This window comes from Camelina sativa, chromosome 15 (assembly GCF_000633955.1).
Source record: "Camelina sativa cultivar DH55 chromosome 15, Cs, whole genome shotgun sequence".
Lineage (NCBI taxonomy): Eukaryota > Viridiplantae > Streptophyta > Magnoliopsida > Brassicales > Brassicaceae > Camelina > Camelina sativa.
In genome coordinates, this window is record NC_025699.1 from 13,271,412 (window position 1) to 13,292,178 (window position 20,767).

The window sequence follows — 20,767 nt, forward strand, 5'->3', positions numbered from 1 at the left end:
ATTCTAATACATAATTTTGCGAGAGAAAATGAAATCATGCTTAAACAATATTATCAGTTTTAACATATTTTGAAAATTTTAATTATTCTCAAACATTATATGTAGTATTCGAATTTGCATTTGGCAGAACCAAAACTATTCATCTCTAATCGGTAGAACGAATTAGCTTTCGAATTAGTTTGATATTATTCAAAACTCTACAAAGAGATATTATTCTACCTGCTGAATTTGATAGAGAGGGCATTTAATCTGCTTAGTTACGTTCTTTATGATTGTAATGGTTTTTGGATATTAGCATTGCAGAATACATTATTTAATATTGTACTCCCAACATTTTATGATAAATGATACATATCATTTTATATTTTTCACACAAATTTAAAAAGTAGAAGAATTCTAATATACATGCTCTGCAATGGCACATTGACTTTAGATTATATGTTTTACATGTTATTAATCTTAATGTGAAGTTATTAGAAACATAGTTCAAAGTTACATTGGTTTTGAAAATAGAACTAATGATAAAACGACACGTACTTTTTTTTTTTTTTTTGTCAACCTCACATTAAATAATTAAAATAAAACTCCTCGATTGGTTGCCCAAACTGGAGGAAAAGTGTTTACAAAAGACGACTCTGAAACTAAATCTCTAGAAGAACGAGCTAAGCAATCAGGCTCACATTGGACGTCTTTGGGATCTTGATAAAGGTGAAAAAAGGCATTGAAGCACTAAGCACCTGAAACTCCTCCAGAAGCGTACACGTACTTTAAAATAAAGAAGATAAAAATATTTTTTGCTTTAATAAATTTATTTATCTCTTAGTAATGTATTATTGTTTTCAAGATATTTTATCAATCAGATTTACTGATCTTTTGTCTTATTTCTTAATACTGTATTATTGAATTCGAGACGTCTATTCTACAACTCTGCAAGGGATCCCAATATAATCGTGTAGCGTCTGAAAATGCCAAAAAAGCATTACTAGTATAATATACTCCGAATCTTATTGTTTCAAAGCACAAAAATATCAAAACTCTATAACTGTGACATGATTGTATGTAAACAAACTATATATCTATCAAGTCTTAATCATTTTTGGAAAATAATCCTTTGACGTATATTTTCTGCTACATGATTTTTCTCGATTGAACTTTACTATGCTATACAGCTATACTTAGTTAAAACTTCGAAATTAGGGTTTGATAACAGATAACCCGACTGACACATATTTATTTAGTATTTTTCGTAATCATAACGTTGTAGTGTTTTGAAATTGCAATGTCTACTCGCTAAATTACGTTAGCTACATTTCCAGCGCAAAAGTATTACATAGCCAAGTTATATTTTTGTCACAATCCATGTGTACGTTTCATATATAATATAGAGATGAAATAATACACATACACTGTTTGTTGGCATACGCTAGCTGTTTGTTGACAAACAAAGAAAATACAATGTAGTTCATGTTCAAGAACTGAATACAGTTCACACTTGCAATAACGTGGAGCCTATAATCACTATGCATGCATGATAAGATAATGGTACATTTTGTCATCGTATATACGAATATATACAATCATTCATCCCATTGTGAATTATCACGATTGACTTTGACATAATAATCGAAAGCATAATACAAAGAGTGTTGTTTTTAGTATTCTTGCTGAATGTCTTGCTCTTCAATTCGTAAGGTTATTTATTTATTTTAATTTCTTTTTTCTTTTTTTTCCCCCTATTTGAGTTATATAACAATTCTTAAAAATGTTAGTTTTTTCGTATATAATGCGTCTTCTAATATAAATTGTGGTCTTTTTGTTTCTGTTAAATGTATCGAACAAACTATCAAACCTATAGAAACAAATGTTATCGAACTATATATATATATAGTATAACATGTTATTTACGTGAAAAACTCAGTCAAACCCATTAAATGAATTTCATACTAACCTAATTCACTCTTAAGTTAAAAAAAATGGAATTAATCTTTCTTTAATTAAAGGAATAGTAAGATTTTTCAGTGCATATCCTCCATATTCCACTATAATTATAACAGCCCATACATTTTAGTAAAATCCACCAACTAAAAACAACATTGCTTTGATTATATATATACATATACTTATATCTATATATACGGCAAAAACCAAGTCGTTTTGGATGAGACAAAACTTTTTTGCTTTAACATCATGACATATCACATATGTATCAACAGACACTAACAAAATGAACTCATGCCGTTATCTAGTTAATGATGTTTTAGTTAACATCTAATCATTTATGTAATTATTTTTAAAATTTATTGATCTATTGTTGTAGTTAATAAATTTTGTTAGGGTTAAAAGCTTCCCTTTGAAAACAGTCTTATTTTTTAATGGTCGAATTAAAGAAGTTAACGCAACCAAGCTAGGCCGTTGACGAAAGGAAGCAACTTAAAGCCCATTAATGTTGCAATTTATGGCTTTAGATACACTATTCCAGAGGCCCAAAATAGAGGACAGAGCTTCTTCTCTTTTCCTTATGGTTTTTTCTTTCTTTCTTTTTTAGTCTTGTAAATTCAATCAAGGGTCATTCAAATAGATAAACTAGTTCTCTAGAGATAGAAGAAAGCTTCACTTGAACTACACTTGAATAGATTTGAAGATTTCAGTCTTAAAAACAACGTTAACAAGTATGTGTAGTATATTGTTTAGTATAATAATCAAATATGACATGCAATATTTCTTATAATCACATCAACATTAGAATCTACGTTTAGTATATGGTTCTTTCTCAAATGCTACTAAGCCTACTTTGACCAGCGATTTTTACGTTTTACCTGAAATTTTTACTCGTCGAAGTACTTAACACTTAGTTACATTAATGTTGACTATTGAACATATTAAAGTTATCTTTTTCCTAAATACATAAAAACTATGCGTGTTTGGTTGAGTAAATTTAATTTCGTGATAACAAATTTTTATATCAATTTATCAATTTCAATGACAGTAAAATTTTGCCATCATATTTTGAATGCTATGATTTTTTCCAGTCTCTGTCAAAAATTTTGTGATTTAATTTCTTCAAATATGCATATATAAAAATTAAATTACTTAAATATTTGATATTTTTCCGGATAATATTAAATTACTTAAGATTAATTTTTGTAAAGAGAGACNAAAAAAAAAAAAAAAAAAAAAAAAACGAAACTAACAAAACAAACACTTATCAGTTATCACTGAACCTTAAAAGATGATAAACATATAGATAGAGAGAACAGAGCCAATAATAAAGGCTCTTCCTTTTCTTTTTCTTCTTCTTCTTCTTCATCATCTCCTTGTTAATGGCTGGATCAGCTCTACCTCTACCACCACCTCCACCATTATCATTACAATCTCCATCACAAAATCAAACCCGTCATTCTTCCACCTTTTCTCCACCAACCCTCACTCCTCAAACACCTTCAATCCGTTCCCGTCTCAGCAAAATCTGTCAAGATGGAAACCCACAACTCGCACGCCAACTGTTCGACGCAATTCCTAAACCAACAACTGTTCTTTGGAACACCATCATCATCGGTTTCATCTGCAACAATCTGCCACACGAAGCTCTTCTTTTCTATTCCCGGATGAAAAAGACTGCACCTTTCACCAAATGTGATCCTTACACTTACTCTTCTACACTCAAGGCGTGTGCTGAGACTAAGAACTTGAAAGCTGGTAAAGCTGTGCATTGTCATTTGATCCGTTGTTTACAGAATTCAAGCAGGGTTGTACATAACTCTCTGATGAATATGTATGTTTCTTGCTTGAACGGTCCTGGTAGTGAATTGGATTCTTATGAGTATGATGTGGTCCGTAAAGTTTTCGATAATATGCGTAGGAAGAACGTTGTGGCTTGGAATACTTTGATTTCTTGGTACGTGAAAACAGTGAGAAATGCTGAAGCATGTAGGCAATTCTCTATAATGATGAGGATGGAGATTAAACCGAGTCCGGTTAGCTTTGTCAATGTTTTCCCTGCGGTGTCGACTTCTAAAAGTATTAAGAAAGCTAATGTTTTTTATGGTTTGATGCTTAAATTGGGAGATGAATATGTTAAGGACATGTTTGTGGTTAGTTCGGCTATTTCTATGTATGCTGAGCTTGGCGATTTTGTATCATCACGGAGAGTATTTGATTCTTGTGTTGAGAGAAACATTGAGGTGTGGAATACAATGATAGGGGTTTATGTTCAGAACGATTGCCTGGTTGAAAGTATCGAGCTTTTTCTTGAAGCAGTAGGATCGAAAGAGATAGTGTCTGATGAAGTAACGTTTCTTTTGGCAGCGAGTGCAGTTTCAGCACTGCAGCAAGTGGAACTAGGCAGGCAGTTTCATGGTTTTGTGAGCAAAAAATTTCGAGAGCTACCGGTTGTGATATTTAATTCGTTGATGGTGATGTACTCAAGGTGTGGTTCTGTGCACGAGTCGTTTGGAGTCTTTCATTCAATGCGTGAGAGAGATGTTGTATCGTGGAACAGTATGATCTCTGCATTTGTACAAAATGGCCTTGATGATGAAGGATTGATGCTGGTTTACGAGATGCAGAAGCAAGGGTTTAAGATTGATTACATAACTGTGACGTGTTTGCTTTCAGCTGCATCAAATCTTAGAAACAAGGAGATTGGGAAGCAGACTCATGGTTTTCTTATCAGGCATGGAATTCAGTTTGAGGGAATGAACAGTTACCTTATCGACATGTATGCTAAGGCAGGTCTAATTAGGATATCACAGAAACTTTTTGAAAGAAGTGGTTATGGTGAAAGAGACCAAGCTACCTGGAATTCTATGATTTCAGGGTACACGCAGAATGGACTCACAGAGGAAACATTTGTTGTGTTCAGGGAGATGTTAGAACAGAGTATACAACCCAATGCTGTAACTGTGGCATCAATTCTCCCTGCTTGTAGCCATATAGGTAGTGTTGACTTAGGTAAACAGCTCCATGGTTTTTCTATTAGGCAATACTTGGATGATAACGTATTTGTCGCTTCTGCGTTAGTTGATATGTATTCAAAGTCAGGAGCCATAAAGTATGCAGAAAACATGTTTTCTCAAACGAAAGAGAGAAACTCTGTAACATACACCACAATGATATTGGGGTACGGTCAACATGGGATGGGAGAGAGAGCTATCTCGCTGTTTTGCTCAATGCAAGATTCGGGAATCAAGCCCGACGCTATCACCTTTGTTGCAGTGTTATCAGCTTGCAGCTACTCAGGTCTAGTGGACGAAGGTCTCAAAATATTCGAGGAAATGAGAGACCTTTATAACATTCAGCCCACAAGTGAGCACTATTGCTGTATTACAGACATGTTGGGGAGAGTTGGACGGGTTAATGAAGCATATGAGTTTGTTAAAGAACTTGGTGAAGAAGGTAACGTAGCTGAGCTATGGGGTTCACTTCTTGGGGCTTGTAGACTGCACGGTGAGCTTGAGCTTGCTGAAACTGTTTCAGAGAGGTTAGCTGAATTAGATAAAGGAAAGAACTTTTCCGGGTATCAGGTTTTGCTCTCGAATATGTATGCTGAGGAACAAAATTGGAAGAGCGTTGATAGGGTGAGAAGAGGAATGAGAGAAAAGGGTTTAAGGAAAGAGGTTGGTCGTAGTGATATTGAGGTTGCAGGTTATGTAAACTGTTTTGTTTCTAGAGATCAAGAGCATCCTCAGTTTGGTGAGATATATGATGTAATCGACGGTTTGGCTAAAGATATGAGAGGCGATTCGTTTCTGACGACATTGCCAAATGTAACTCCAAGTTTAGAATTGGATGAGTGAAAAAGAATGCCAGTAACTCTCACAGACACATGGAAATCAAAGCAAGAGATGATTTAAAAGTGAGTAAGCGGCGCAAAATTCTCATTTCTTTGCTTTCTGAAGCTCTTTGTTGGTGACATTGAAGCAAATCTTTAGTCATAAACACTCTTGTTCATCATTGTCTTCTGCAAATTATCTAACACCATTAGCCATGTCTGGATCCGAACCCTGTAATATTCAACCAGACAGACACACTGTGCAGTTTTGTCTTTGGTATAATACTGATTGTATTACAAGCCGATCATGAGGACAGCAGAGGAGAAACTGGGGGAAACAAAGATGTATATTTAAACCAACATCATTGTAGTTTCCTTGCTCTCATCTTCATTCTAGGCCTCTTCACTTGTAAAACTTTACTGGTATAATTATTTTTATTTTCATAATTAAAACAAATCATGAATGTGATGTTTATCTAAAATTTCATGTGAACAAAAAAAATTTAGAGCTAATATTTGTTACCTGCTTTATTTTCATGAAATAATCATATTAAATATATATACAAACAGAAACTTTTTGGCCAAATCTAAAACTTATACTTAAAAATATATATAGATATATTTATATTCATTATAATATGGTGAAATGAGTTTTTAATTTGTTTACATGTCATTACATTAGTCATTAGATATGAGAAACAGTCAGACCCATATGCATGGAGTTTGAAAATTGCATGATCATCTAAAAACTATAACTCAACCACTAGTCCACCACTACATAAACTCATAAAAAAAAAATCTATCTACAAGTAAATACATTTTTCAATATTACTACAAAAACTGTTAGGTGAAAGAATATTAGAAAGTTCAATTCAACATGTCCATGTGTTTTAAATGACCTTTAGTCAAATTATAAAAACAATAATTTTAAGTTAAAAACAAAATTTGTAACTTCAAAATATTTATTAAACTAAGGGTCCGAATGGTAACGGTAGATTTGGTTGTGCGGGACAAGCAGTTTTACAGTGCGGTACGATTAAACTGCGGTACGTGCAGAACAAATGTAATTGCAGGGCAAGTGCGGTCACTGCAAATTAAGCGGTACAAAATAATGTTTGATTGGTGAAAAACTATTTGCGGTGCAGATTTCATATTATTTTATAAATAACTATTATAAATAGACACTAGGATCGGACCCGTGCTACAGCGCGGGGGGAAATTCACATATACATGCAATCCATAATGGATTGAAAATGTGTTAAATTTTTTGTTTAGTATAGTGCATTCAATTATATATAATATATAATATATATATTACAGTGGATTATATATATTTATACAATGAATTTGGATAAAACAATAGACGAAAAAAGTAAATGGTAATATAATAGTTTTAATACAGTAAAATAAAGTAAAACTGAGAATATTTAACATTAGTTTGGATAAAATAAGAGAAGAAAACAAATAATGAGTAAACTGTATTAGCATACCGGCATAGCATAATAACATATGAGTTTTATAGAACTACATATTCTTTTACATTTCTGTAAAATAATAAAATATTAATATACATGATATTGGATTAAAAGTTGTTGTATGCTCTATTAAACAAATAGCTATCCAAATTGATTGAAAAATATGCTAATTTATTAAAAAGCCATATGATAAATTACAATATGATATATATGAACAACCATCATATTAAAAATGAGGAAGAGGTAATGTACATATCACAAAACTTTTAAAACTTAAATTAGTATAATGTATGATAAGAGAGAGGGAGAGAAGAAGAGAATACCTTACTATCATCAAAGTATTGACTATTGACACATCCTCTATATTTATAAGAAAAGAAGTGTGTTCAACAATTTAACTCAAATATTTATACATTTTTAAAATCTGCACATTTATTTGGAGCAATTAATATGAAAAAGTTACCATAAAAATCGGTTATTAATTCTGAAAATTAATATGAAAGTTTTTTTTCCACTAAACGACTTAGATTTTATTATTTATGGTATATGCTATATTCCAGTTTGATTTAATTTGTAAATTTTGGTAAAGTTCTTGTCAGATTAAGTATTAATCGACAATGATTGTTAGTTTCCTAAATTACAGGAACAAAAATATTCACCTAACTAATGTGGTTCAATTATGGAAAATTTATTTAAGTTTAGTTTTAAATTATTACCCGATAACCCATATAAACACAGCGGGTATTTTATACCCGAATCCGATTTCTTAATTTCGGGTAATTTTTCTAAAATTGATCCGACCCATTATCGATTTTGTACTTCTCTTTTACTTATATAGGGATTATAAGTAAGTATATTTTTAAATTAAATTATTTTCTTTATTGTTAATGAAATAGTAATTTTGTGTATTATTTATAAACTTTAAAAACCAAAATTATTTTAAATTAATTATGTGAATTTTTGTTAATTAAAATAGTGAAGAAATACATTGTTTTAGAAATAAATTCATTCTATAGGAAACTAGAATTTCTTTTTCAAAATTTTAAATCTAGTTAAAACAGATATACATTTTGATGATATTTTTTTTTTCTTCTAAAATCTGTTTTTCATATTTAAAGTGATTATTGTATAAATTTTGAAGAAATGATGAATTATTTTTTTTAGTAATTTATTCAACAGAAGTTAAAAAAAAAAAATTGAAAATACATTTAGCATAGATTATTGTTAAATATAACTGATTATTATTCTCTTTATAAGATAAATAGCTAAAAAGAATAAATTAAAGTTTTATGTTATTTTGTGCGTTATTTGGAAACCACTAGATAAATAGTTGCTGGACACAAAAAAGCGGTCCACTTGTTAATTCTTTCTCTTCAAAAACGCAAAGTAGGTTTAGTTTTATTTATCATAAAAACGCAAATTATTGAACAATGTATACGAATGGTGACATAAAGCGGTTATTTAAAGAAAATCTTCAAATACGCACTTGAATGTGCTTCCATTCACACCCTAAATTTACGTTTAAGACATACGTAACTTAATTTATAAAACCATTGTTTATGAAATTTCTATTTCAATTCTAAGAATATTTAGAATTTTTTTTACGGGATTCAATAAACCATTTGAAAAACATTAACTACCATATATGATGTGGAGAGAGATAGAACTTAATTATATAAAGATAAAGATTCTAAAGCATCTTTAACTGTTTTGTATAGTAAGTAATTTAGACCACCTCCAAAGTAGGGTTTAAGTTCAGGTTTGAAGAGAAAAGAAGGAAAAAACCAAATCAAAAGTCGTGTAATTAATAAGAGCTCGTAAGCTGAATAGTGTATAAGAGGATGTGGCGTATTGCTTAAGAGTTGGATGAACTATTTAATATAAATTTTTTATTTGCATCAACATTTGAAAGCTGATTTGGTTGAAAATATTAGGCACAACTCAAGATTACAACTAATATTTTTTCCTATTTATGATTTGTATTTTTTATTTTTAATATGTTTTTATGTTTTGTATGTTTAGAAATTTATGAAATGCAATAATTTTTTATTTTTATAAAATCAAAAATATTTAAACTAATTATGTTCTACTTTAATAAAAAATCAAAAATAAGAACCTCAATTAAAGTTATACTATTGGAGGGGATAATTTTAGTTAATCTTCTAAAAGTTTTTATTTTGAAAAAAAAATACACAATTTAATATTAAAAAAATATAAGAGTCTCGAAATTAAAATTTTCCATTGGACTTGCTCTTAATAAGTGGTGATTGAACTAAAAAAAATGTATATTAAGAAAATAAAAAAGAAGTGAAATTAATAAAAAAAGAAGTGAAATTTCACTGTTAGGCAGAATATAAATTGGACCTACAATGTGTTTTAGATTCATCCCCTCTTCCCAAACCATTTCTCACTCATATTTGTCACAATCGTCAATGTATTATTCTCTTTTATATAATAAGATTTTTTTTGTTTAAAAGATTCTTTTTTGTTTTTTTTTTTGTTTTTGTTTTTGGTCTAAAAGAAACACGCCTACGGCATGATAAATTATTCTCTTTCATTAAAAATGAGGATTTATCGTAAGAATCTAAAATCTGAAGAAATGCCAACAAAAATAAAAAAGATCTAAAGACATACTGCAGGTCTAAGATATCTCTTGTGAATGCGAGGCTTTGGTATATTAGCCAAACTCTATATTACATCGATCGATCTACGTCAAAGACCCGTCTAAGTCATAATTACAAATTACAATCATAATTAATATTAACGCGATGGATTGGAAAGAAAATAGGAAAAAAACGATAACGTAAGAATCTAGGCATGTTGGTAGCCTACCTTCACCAAAACACTATTCTCTTTGGTTTCCGAACGAAAGGCAAGTTCGGGTCTCTATATGAATGATCCAATGAGACTCTTTTCTCCATATTTTATTGTTTTAGATTTATTCTGGTCTTTAAGAAAGTTATCCGTCACTATATATCAATTACAATCTTAATATAAAAATATTAAAAGGCAAACAAAAGTTTTAAAAATTTAAGCCAATCAAATTGTGTAAAGGAAACGGTTATCCACTGTTTTCTCCTTTCGACAAGTCATATGATATGATGATAATGAAACTATTTATTAAGAGCCATAAGAAAAATAAATTATAAGGTAGGATTTATATTCTCAATTATTGCGCTAATTTGGTAAAGTTACATCCAACATTGGTTTCATGTTCGAATATATACTATATATCCAAATGTTGGAGTTAAGCTAGTTTTGGCTATTTTCTCCATTCTATGCACGTTTTATATGCATTCTTTGACCAAGAAACTTGAGAATTCTAGCTTCTTTACACATGCACGTGAGAACTTTACACGTGAAATATTTGAATTCTGGTATATGTGATAATATTAGCATTCGAGCATATTGTTTTAATTTTATTTGAACTAATTAAGTCTAATAAAAGTATCTGGATTCCATTAATAAATGATCATTTGTTTCCTTCAAATTTAACATGTATTGATTTGTTTGGAATTTTTTTTTTTTTCTTGCAAGTATATATGCAACTTCAGAATTGAAAATTTGTCTATGCAAGGTCCATGATAATGCTAAAAGCCTAAGATAAAGATAAATCTCAAATATGAAAGAAAAAGAAACTTAATATACAAAAAAAAAAAAAGTCAAAGTTTTCATTCTATGACAAAGAAAGTCAGTACCTAACATTTCTGCCTTTATGCGAAAACCCAAAAAAAAAAAAGAAGAAGAAAAAGTTCAAAAAGAATCCAATCGTTTTCTCATTGCAACCTCGACGAAGAAGTATTACTATTCGTAGCCTCCTTAGACGACGGAACAGAACCTCCTCCACCAGAACCATCCACCGTCCCAAACATACCCGAAACAACCGTATTAGGGTTGTTCGTGTTACTATACCCGACCATAGGGTTCACGTTGTTCAACGAGAACATGTAAGGCCGTTGAGGCTGCTGTTGCAGCGGCGCGTGAGACTGGAAATTGTATTGCCAAGGAACTTGTTGAGAAGATCCAGCGGATGGATCAGACGAAGAAGTGAGGCTGAAACCAGAAGTAGTATTACCAGACCCAAAAGCCATAGCGGATGGACCGCCGGTGTATTGCTGAACCATGGCACGGAAGTTGGAAGTGTCGGTGTTGAGAAGCGTTGTTGGTGTTCTACGTGAGGCTCTTGATCTTCTACGTGCTGGCTTGGTTACACGGCCGGTCTCTGGACTCAGACGAGAATCTATAGAGGTGGTATCACCACCGGTGGTGGTGGTTGTGACAGCGGTTGAAACTGTGGAGGAAGTTGTGAAGAAGGTTTGGTTGGTGTTGTAGAACTGAGACCACTCGTTGGGGTTAGCCATTTCTGTGTCTAAAGACAAGACTCTCAAGGATTGTAAGAAAGAAAAAAGCATTTGCCTTCGTTAAGTTCTTTATATATTTATTTGATTGTAGTTTTTTGATTAAGACTTAGTCAAAGGAAGACTATTCTAAATCAATCATGACCGTTTATTTTTCTAATTACACGTGGATTTGTTTGGCTTTACATTTCATTCCTCCTAAATTTGCAAAAACAAAAAAAAGTTGTAATTCCTTAGGTACTTTTATTAATATGGTTTGATATGATTCGATAATATCATAAATAGAAAAAGTAATAATATTTGACCTTACGAAGTTACAATTAGTTGAATTTTACCAATAAACTAGAGTTTAGTTTGGTATTGGCTACTTTCTCAACAAGTTGACGACATTGGCCCATTTCACTGTGTGTGTATTCTTTTATTAAATACTTAAACAAGTCCCTCACTTTATATAATCGTCACAGTGGTGACGGCATAGATTTCCAAACAAAACGTTAAAAGATATATTCACAATCACGTTGCCTCTTGCCTGGTTAGTGCTAAATAGTGTAGTAGCCGTTTTATATAGCACACTAGATACTTAATATGCTTACTGAGTTAGTGTAGTAGCCGTATTATATGGCATGAATTAAAAATAACGACTGTCGTACGATAATAATAATGATTTACATGACATTTGTTATAAACTATAATATACATGTGTATAGTATTTTAATATCAATCGACGTAAATAAAATATGATACACTGAATGTTTCGTTCAACCCATAACATATGGGAAGTCTACATAGACTGATTTAAATCAGCAAAAATGATTAGCCGATTATTAAGGAATAATTTCTATGATAGTCAAGACATTATAAGGTCATTATAAAATAAAGTTTCAAGAACTTGCAGCTAATAATGGTTAAAATGTAACCATATGATGTAAAGAAATTAAAGTGTCTCTAATATTAAGTATCGTAGGAAATTCAAGATATGTCGTATGAGCCATGAGGTACAAGTACGTATAGTATGAATGATATATGCTTTTCTTAACCCTCTTATGGGGATATTGAGTAGTTAAGATAATGATTCTTTAAATCCACTGTGATGATAAACTAAAGGAAAGTACTACTAGTGTTTGCATAATTGACAAGTATCATTTACGCAGTATATATATAATTAATAATTGATGGGTAGGTGACTTTTGAATTAAGAGACGACCGAAGAGGAAGCTAATGAGAAATTTCAAGGAAAACCATAATCTAATTTGACGTCGTGGTGATAGGTTATACGTATAATAGGAACTACATAATCTTTCTCCTCTTTCTTAGTTACAAATTCTGCATCTATCAAATATATATACTTTTTTGGTAGAAGCATCTATCAAATATATATAATAGATAGTTAAATAAGGAGAGCATATTTTCCCTTTCCATGCATATTTGTTGTGTACTAAAATTGTAAAATTAAGTTTTGTAATAATTAGTAATTACACTGTCCTGAAAAAAAAAAATTAAAATAAATATGGGATAGAGCGGTAGCTTACTCTTATAAATTTGAAAATATTGTAATTTTTACCTTTACTTTTATTAGATTCTAATTTAAATAATTTTGATGACTTCAATAAAATCAAAGAAAGAAAATAAGTGAAAAAAATTAAAAATCTGCTAGAGAGTTTTATAAATTTTGGGGGTTGGTTTTATTCTGGAAACTATGACGAATCTTCAAGATTTTGGAGAAATATTGTGGTGAGACACCCGCACCATGCCCTTATCAGGGATTGACAGCGAGCGTCCAGGGCCTTTACCCAGAGAGGAAGGTTTGTTCTTCTTTAATGCGAGCCTTTAAATTTACAACAAGATAGGGGGATGAGCAGTGGATACTCTGAGTCTAAGAGGAAACCTAAAAGAGGAGGAAGCCATCACATTGAAGGCAGAGAGAAGGAGAGGAGTATGAGAGACTCTGAGAGGAATTCGGAAACAAGAGGCTATGACAAACACTCTAAGAGGAATTCCGAAACAAGGGGCATCTATTACTCTGGAAGAACAGAGACGGGGAAGAGAAGTAGACACTCTGAGAGTAAATAACATGAAAGAAGACGCAGTCGAAGAACAAAGATGAGGGAGAGAAGCAGAAGTAGGAGTCATACATGCCCTGAACCTGAAGCATATCCACAAAGAAACCAAAAAAAAAATGATTTTTTTTTGCGTTTTCCTATATTTTTACTGATGGAAGAGCTTGCTTCTATCTTATCTGCTGTTTCTTTTTTGTTTCTTATATTTTGTGTCTCTATCTTGGTTGCATATTATGATAGTATAATAGATAGTTAAAGAAGGAGAGCATATTTTCCCTTTCCATGCATATTTGTTATGTTACACTAAAATTGTAAAATTAAGTTTTGTAATAATTAGTAATTACAGTGTACTGAAAAAAAAAATTTTTTAAATAAATATGGGATAGAGTGGTAGCTTACTCTTATAAATTTGAAAATATTCTAATTTTTACCCTTACTTTTATTAGATTCTAATTTAAATAATTTTGATGACTTCAATAAAATCAGAAAAAGAGAATAAGTGAAAAATTTTAAAAATCTGCTAGAGAATTTTTAAAATTTTGGGGGTTGGTTTTACTCTGGAAACTATGGTACTCAAGCACTCTCTAAATTAACGGACACCTCAACCGTCGAGATTGAAGTTTGGAAATTCCTCTCTCCTTTGCCTTGGGTTTGGATTATGCGTTCTAACAAAATTTAAGACATGGATTTGGATTTAGAAATCAATGTTTACGGTTTGATTCGATTTAGATTTCATTTAGTAAGGGTTTATGAGTTTCATGCAAAGCTTAATCTAGCGGCTGAGGTTTAGAATTATATTGATTAGAGGATCAAGATATACCATCACAAGATATACTACTAATCTAAGAAACTTAATCAAAAGAATCAACAAGAGTTTACAAATAGAGAATATTCTCGTAACACTGTTTTCTTCTCCTCTTAAATCGAACAGTCAATGATCAAACATATGATCATCAGAACTAATACAAACAATATTAACAGAATCGAAACTCTGGAATTATAAGCGAAACAATAACATCCTATCTTAACACTTGAGAAGATAAAACAGAGCTTTTGACTCGTGTCCTGTTCTGAACCTTATCACATTCTAGTGCTTGATGCGCTTTTGTTCTCCGAGGTTTGAACCTATTCATCCACAGTCTGACTCTTAAGATTTTGTGGATATGCTTATAATTTGGTTTACGAGTGTCTAGACGCATCCTCATGCAACTGTGTCGTCCTCACATTAGGATCATCCTGCACAGTAATGACCATGAACAAAAGATGACCAATTTGATACATATAGGAAAAGAAAAAAGAGTGATCTTTTATTACAAACTGGAATAGTTACCCGGATGTCGTAGGAGAAACTGGGAGGCCGGAAGAAATCTACTCCCTAGACGGAACAACAAAGTAAGAGCATTAGTTGACTTTTCTAGTACTTCTTTGGGAGGCTTGTTAAAAGATTGACAATGCTCATGAAAGCACATGAGAAATAGGTAGGGTACCGGTCCATGGATGCCTTGCTGAGCACCGTAGTAACTGTCGTAACTTGGTGCTAGCGAGTTCAACTGTCGCTACAGAAAACCAGCCGGGATTTGTTTTTTTATCCAATGTTAATGAAAAGAAAAAACAGCAGAAGCTACTTTTACTACACATATGTCATGGTCGATTTCATACCAATCCTTGCATTGTTTGTTGATTCCCATAGAAATTATCGCGAGTTGGCGCCATTAAGTTCAGCTGGACCTGTAAAACCACATATCAGAACATACTACATACATAAAAATCTCAATCTACAAGCGAATAAAAATGCACTTATGTTGTGCTTTATTACCATTCCTTGTACGCTCTGCTGTGTTCCATAATAGCTTTCTATGCTGACTGTCCTTGGGCTCAGCTTATCCTGCGATTACAAAATTGAGATATGAAATACTAAGGCGACTTGAGTTTTAAAGAGGCTTGCTACGACATGTCAACAAAGACAGACCATCTGTTGCAAGCTTTCTGGCGGTGCAACTGGCATAACCTCCGGCTCTGAGTTCACCTGGAATTAGTATTCAGGATCATCAGACACTTGCAAAGCATAAAAACGCAAAGCCAACAGAATCCTTAAGCTGTCTGCATAGAGAGATAGTAAACAAGAAATTACTTTTCTTTTCTTAGTTGGATTCTTTTTCTTGCTCGTCTTGCCTGCATTTCTGCTCTGGTTATCCTCCTCGACAGAAATCAGACCTTGAGTTGGTGACGTGACCACATCTGGAAGACTTCTGCCAGAAGTATTAATACCAGCACAGTTTCCTAAAGCTCCTTCAATAGCACCGAATGCAATATTGTAACTCTCTTGAGAGAAGGATGCCTCTTCATTCAGCTTTAATGTTCGTTGGCACAAATCATTATACCGCAGCAGCCTAGTTGGCAACTGCTGAGGTTCTCCTGAAAAATGCCGGCTCTTTGCATCTTTTGTCCACCGTTTCAATATGTACTGTGAGGGGATGGAAGAAAGATGACAACACTGAAGAACATTAAGAGTGTGTCTGCAAAGATAGCCTTTATACTCAAATAAACGACAGTTGCAGGAGACTTCAGCCTTCGCTTGGTTCCATGTTACCACGAAGTCCTGATCGTTTTCAAAATCCTGAACTCTAAAAGTAGAGCATGTGGCATCTCGGCCCTCCTCCCTGGGACTACACGCGATTGCACCCAAAACTTCAATTTGGAACTTTTTGAATACTGCAGGAGTATAGACTTCAGAGACACTCTTCTCAAATGGTGATGGAGACTTCAATGCTGGCTGTTTGTTCCACGTTTCAGAATCAGCTTTGGCTTCTTCTTCACATCTATCTTGCAAAATTGTATCGTATAGTTTCAAAAATTCTAGTACACTAGTCTTCTTATGCATGTACTTGTCAAAGAAAGCATTAATACTATCAGCTCTTTGAGATGTTGACATCCCTGCCAGAAGCACATCAGTCATGTAGGTCGGTGCCCATTTCTTGCGGTCTTCATATAAAGAATGCATCCATTGATCTTCTTTGAGGCCGAATCTAGCAAGATTCTTCCACCATTTTCTCGCAAAGTCTTCCTCTTTCCATGATTTATAGATGCATTTCTCAAACTTTGGCATAAAATTATCATGTTCCTTAATAACTTGACCAAGATTCTCCGAAACCTTCATCAATACATGCCAAAGAAAAAGGCAATGTCGTGTATTGGGGAAGATTTCGGGAACAATGGTGTTCATTACAACGTCTAGCTCAGTGATCAAAACCTTTGGAGCTTGTCCCCCCATCGCTCTCAGCCAGGTTTCCATCAACCAAGAAAACGTTGCTGCACTCTCATCGGATATTAAGGCACACCCAAGGACCATATACTGGTAGTGCTGGTTCACTCCAACAAAAATAGCAAGTGGAATCTTGTACTTGTTTCTCACATAAGTGGTGTCTAGAGAAACAACATCGCAAAAACTACCATAGTTATGCCTGCTCTTTGCGTCTACCCAAAATACATTCTTCACTCGCTGATCATCCCCCAGATCTACCGCATAGAAGAAGTTGGAATTCAAAGTTTGCATCCGTGACAAGAAGTCAAGCAGGATTTTAAAATCCCCTGTCTCCACTGATACAGTCCTTCCTTTCTCAAAAGAACTTTTCGAATCGCTTTTAAGGCTTGCAACAGATTTGTATTCAGCAAACTGTTTAGCCATGGCAGCATAAATCTTCCTAGTCTGTTCACTCACAGCTTGTGCAGGCAACAGCTCATGATTATGCTCTCTCACAAAGCTGTGAATAACCCATTTCCCATCAGGCCTTCTCTTAACATGCATACTAGCTTTGCAGTCAGTTTTAGCACACGTTCGCCGACCAGCCATATTCTCTGGATCTTGCTTGCTCTGCCTAGCTCGTGGCCTATTAAAAGATTTGTCATATTCTCTTTTGGTACCATACCTAGAGCAAGCAAACTTGGCATCAATAAACTCTCTAGTAGTTTTCGACCGACGACTGTTCTGTATCGCAGTGTTGAACCCAATAGCTCGAGAATACTCCTGGTAAAACGAATATGCTTCACCGTGAGACTCAAACTCCATACCATTGAGAGGCTCAAGGTTCATCATACCCTCATTGTAGTCAACCAAATCCCCAGCTGGAAGACTCATGCCAAGACCGTCATCAGTATGTACCTCGACAGCAACATCCTCAATTTTGCCAATATCAATATCTTCTTCTTCATCAGCAGCAGCAGCATCATGGAGTTTGTGCTCATTCTGTAACACATTATCAAGTCCTCTATCTTCATCATCATCTCCCTTGCAAAGGTCACCTGAATGCAGTCTAAGATCTATATCCATGACAAGAAAAGTTTCCTATTTTCCTATAACACAATCAAAGAATCCATCAAAATCAAACCTTTCAAGGATTTGTGCTTACAATTACAGCAAAAAAAAAAAACAAACTTGGAGCTAAATTATTAGTGGGTATATCAAAACATAAACGAGTTGTCAAATCAAATTCCAAAAACTGATCAAAACACTGTATAATACATCATTTCTTGTGGGTTCATTCACTATAGACCAAAACTAAAACAGAAAAAAAAATTTTTACCTCGTACGAAACAGAGACGAATCGAGAATAGAAACTGAGAAAAGCACCTCTCTTTCTGTAATCGAGAGGAGGAAGGAGATGAATCGAGGAAGAAGAAGAAGAACACACGCGCCAATCGGGTGCGAGTTGGCGTTTCGATCTGCGAAAAGGGGAGATAGAGAGAAGAAGGAAGGAGAGAAAAGAGAAGAAAAATTTGGTGAGTGGTGTTCACGCGATCTGAGGAAGCGAGTGGGAGGAAGATACACGGATTCGTTCGTCTTTGAGTTTTCTAGGGTTTCTTTCTTCTTCTTCTCTCTCTGTCTAAACGCAATGCTTCACCATGTTTTTGGTAATAATATAATATCTTTTCATTTTGATTATTCTATTTTAAATTAATAAAACCAACTTTTTGTGTTCGCAATTTTACACACAGTGGCGCACGCGTTGCGCGTGCCAAAAATTCTCGTGGGATTAAGTGACAAAAAAAAAATAAAACATTAGAGAGGAAGCGTGAATAATGACATGATGAGATTACTATTACTACTATACTATACTACATCTACAGTATTAGATTAGATTAGATTAGATAGGGGCCGTAGGGTCGTCGACTAGACTTATTTTAGGATTCTTTTACAATTTGGTTTGGTTTTGGTCCTTTGTACCATAACGATTACTGACTTTGTTTCAACTATTTTAGTTTTTTTTTTTTTTGGGGTCAAAGTTTCAACTATTTTAGTTTGTGTTTCTTATATATGTAACGGCCTTACAGCTTTTTGATTGGTTTCACTTATGAGAACCACTCTAACAATACCAAATCGAAGTAGATAAAAATCTGTTTATAGCATTTTTAAGTAACTTAATTTTAGTTTTGAATAATTTAGTATAATATTATCAACCATGGGAAAAATACCAATTTTATAAGATTTTTACAATGGGAAAATAAAAAAAATTACAATGAACTACAAAAAAACAATTTTGTTCATTTTATAATTCATAAGCTATAAATAGTATGACAAAAAAGCTATAAATAGTATGACAAGTTTTATGTTATTTTGTACTAGGAAAGCGACCCGTGCGTTGCCGCACGGGGAGGTGAAATCCTAAATTGAAATTTAACACTTGTAATTCATCCTAAATTCTTTATTTTCTCAATCAATTTGATCATTTTCACTTCTTGCTATTGCTTTCAACTGATTAAAAAGCCAAAAATTCATTTCAATGTTATTATATTTTAGGTTGTCACACACAAAAGTGAGCCTTTTTTAGAGCTTGATTTACTATGAACATTACTTTTAACCATATATAAAATTTCATTTATGTTTGTCTCCAACCATATGGTGCTATATATTGGTATCCTTTCTTAATTCGCTATTAGAAATTGTCTTTGTTGTTGATCATTATCAATCGAAATACATACGAGACTGCTTCTCTCTTTGTTTATTTACTGTATATTGAAAATACTAAATGCCACTTGTCGAAGGAAGGTCGAAGATTGGGATCGGAGTAGATGGCTGGATTGAGTTTTGTTTCCCCTTCACTTTGATACGCGATTTCTCTTTCCATAGATTACTGATTCACAAATCACAATCAATATTCCGATGATGTAAGCAAGTGGAGTTTGTATACAAATGATTTACTATGAACATTACTTTTAACCATGTATAAAATTTCACTTATGCTTGTGGATGTTTTTTTCTCTCACTTTTAGATATGTACAAAACCAAGTTTTATATGACCGACCAATCAAACCTAATGGGTTAATATAGAGTAACTCACATTCTTCAGCTACAACTTTTAGAGATATATATTTGGCTATAATGTTTTCCACAGTTACATGCATGTTGGTGTCACGTTTTCCCTCAAAAGACCCCCTTCTTTCCTCCCTTTTAATGGGTTAATCTTGATTGCCTTATTTCCTACTAACACATTTGATACATGGATTTGTAATATTTGCTTCAAATCACATATTCCTCTTTGGAAAAGAAAAAAAAGCAAGACGTAACAGACTAAGAATGCATATAGACAAAAACTTGTACACTCATCAGCTATTCAATCAAAGCAATTCAAATAAACTACAAAAGTTCAGAAAATTAATAAAATATAGAACAGAGGATTTTATGTTGGTCTCTCCCAATCCATCCCATTCCACCGTGTCGGCTGCTCTCCTTCCAGGCTGCATCTCCCTCTATTTGATTTCCCACTTATGTCTATGAATCGGTACCATCATGTTTTTCAATAAACGACAGCGAAAACGAAGTTGATATGGTGAAACAGGTGATAATAATATCTCACCTTTTGATGTTCTCTTCTTTAGGTTAAACACTAATTTATAAATTTCTTGCATTTTCTTTTTTTGGCAGATTCCAGATCAAGTGACTGTTATACATTATGTTTTTAAAAAGTTGTATATACAGATTAGAAAGTCATCAAAGACTAAATAAGTTACCTTTAGTAGATCTTTTCTTTCTAACTTGACTTGTCATTTGGTCGTGCTTACGCTTTCTAGAATTTGATTTTGTGTTGTCACAAGTATGTCTGGTTTTTTCCT

General features: G+C 33.0%; 3 protein-coding genes across 3 annotated transcripts; 1 reads left to right on the forward strand and 2 right to left on the reverse strand.

The window, feature by feature from the left end:
* Window positions 3,243-6,075, forward strand: LOC104746659 (pentatricopeptide repeat-containing protein At3g22150, chloroplastic). Its single transcript, XM_010468180.2, has one exon. The coding sequence runs from the start codon at window positions 3,321-3,323 to the stop codon at window positions 5,793-5,795; it is 2,475 nt and encodes an 824-aa protein (XP_010466482.1). The 5' UTR covers window positions 3,243-3,320; the 3' UTR covers window positions 5,796-6,075.
* LOC104746660 (VQ motif-containing protein 22-like) lies at window positions 10,847-11,624 on the reverse strand. Its single transcript, XM_010468181.2, has one exon. It carries the CDS (start codon window positions 11,604-11,606, stop codon window positions 11,022-11,024), a length of 585 nt encoding a protein of 194 aa, XP_010466483.1. The 5' UTR covers window positions 11,607-11,624; the 3' UTR covers window positions 10,847-11,021.
* On the reverse strand, window positions 14,493-18,254 carry LOC104746661 (protein FAR-RED ELONGATED HYPOCOTYL 3; the record flags this gene model as incomplete). Its single annotated transcript, XM_010468182.2, is given in 8 exon segments — window positions 14,493-14,896; window positions 14,991-15,035; window positions 15,148-15,216; window positions 15,320-15,388; window positions 15,477-15,545; window positions 15,630-15,686; window positions 15,792-18,010; window positions 18,241-18,254. Coding segments are annotated over 7 exon segments (2,562 nt in total). The 3' UTR covers window positions 14,493-14,839.